General features: G+C 38.8%; 1 protein-coding gene across 11 annotated transcripts in view; it reads right to left on the reverse strand.

The window, feature by feature from the left end:
- MELK (maternal embryonic leucine zipper kinase) overlaps positions 1–1,133 on the reverse strand; it is a 122,354-nt gene that overhangs the window by 105,475 nt on the left and 15,746 nt on the right. For 10 of the 11 annotated variants that reach the window (XM_012000592.1, XM_012000589.1, XM_012000582.1 and 7 more), the window contains one exon: positions 419–535. The exons of the other annotated variant lie outside the window; for it this stretch is intronic. Coding sequence is in view for 8 of the 10 variants with exons in the window: in XM_012000589.1 (XP_011855979.1) it covers positions 419–535 (117 nt within the window). In the remaining 2 variants the exon portion in view is untranslated. The remainder of the gene's footprint in view (positions 1–418; positions 536–1,133) is intronic. 11 annotated transcript variants of the gene reach the window in all.

Below are 1,133 nucleotides of genomic sequence, written 5' to 3' on the forward strand. Positions count from 1 at the left end.
GGTGGCGGGTGCCTGTAGTCTCAGCTACTCGGGAGGCTGAGGCATGAACTCGGGAGGTAGAGCTTGCAGTGAGCCAAGATTGCACCACTGCACTCCAGCCTGGGCAACAGAGTGAGACTCCGTCTCAAAAAAAAAAAAAAAAAAATACAACTAGAATGAGTCCTTCCCTCTAGGAGAAAATTCTAACATATTCTATCTAATAAACCATACTACCCCATTAGGGGTGTATTAGAAAGATGACATTTACACTGAATCTCCAATTTATTATATACATCTACTTGATCTAAATTGTTACAAATGGAACAAAACAGGTAAGTCGCTTAACATCTATTCTAATCTTTGAAGTGAAATGTACTTTTCTCTTTTACTACTGATAAAGTGACCAAATGTTTTTAGGTATCTGGAACATACTACTAACCTCAAGAACCATGAATATTTTGTTGGCTGTCTCTAGCACATGGTAGAGTTGACATATATGCTGATGTCTCAGATTCTTCAAGGCTTCAATCTCTGTTTTGATTCGGGGCAAATCACTCTGTGACAAAACATCATATGGAATGAGCAATAAACTTACTTCGGTGGTATTCCAAGCTCCAATACTACCAGCTTTAATACTAAGTAGCAAAAGCTACCAAAAAGCCCCCCAAAAATTGTTCAACACTACAGAAAAATATAGCAAAATTTATTTGCATGTACATAAAATGGGCATTGGAGATTTTATGAAAGACAGGTTCAATGTGGGTCAACAGTACAACATCCAGGAAACAATCTCAGACTCCTTAGGTTAGCATTCCAAACAAGGAAAATGACAGAAACACTACTCAGTTATCATGCCTAAGCTACCACTTTCAGCCTCAGCAACACCGTTTAAGAAGTATGCTGAGCAAAAAACCAGTGAACTTAGGTAAAAGATATATGGGTATTCACTGTCTCAGTCTCCTATCTTTTCTGAGGTCTTGAAACTTTCAAAATAAAAACTTGGGTGGGGAGACGAAGATAAGCCAAGCTGAAAAAACTTTAAAGGACAGAAGCTTAGAGATATCACCAAGTAAAAAGTAAAACTTCATTATAAAAAGGGACTTAGGCCTGGCACGGTGGCTCACGCCTATAATCCCAGCACTCTGGGAGGCTGA

The sequence above is a fragment of the Mandrillus leucophaeus genome, unplaced genomic scaffold (genome assembly GCF_000951045.1).
Source record: "Mandrillus leucophaeus isolate KB7577 unplaced genomic scaffold, Mleu.le_1.0 Scaffold632, whole genome shotgun sequence".
Classification (NCBI taxonomy): Eukaryota; Metazoa; Chordata; class Mammalia; order Primates; family Cercopithecidae; genus Mandrillus; species Mandrillus leucophaeus.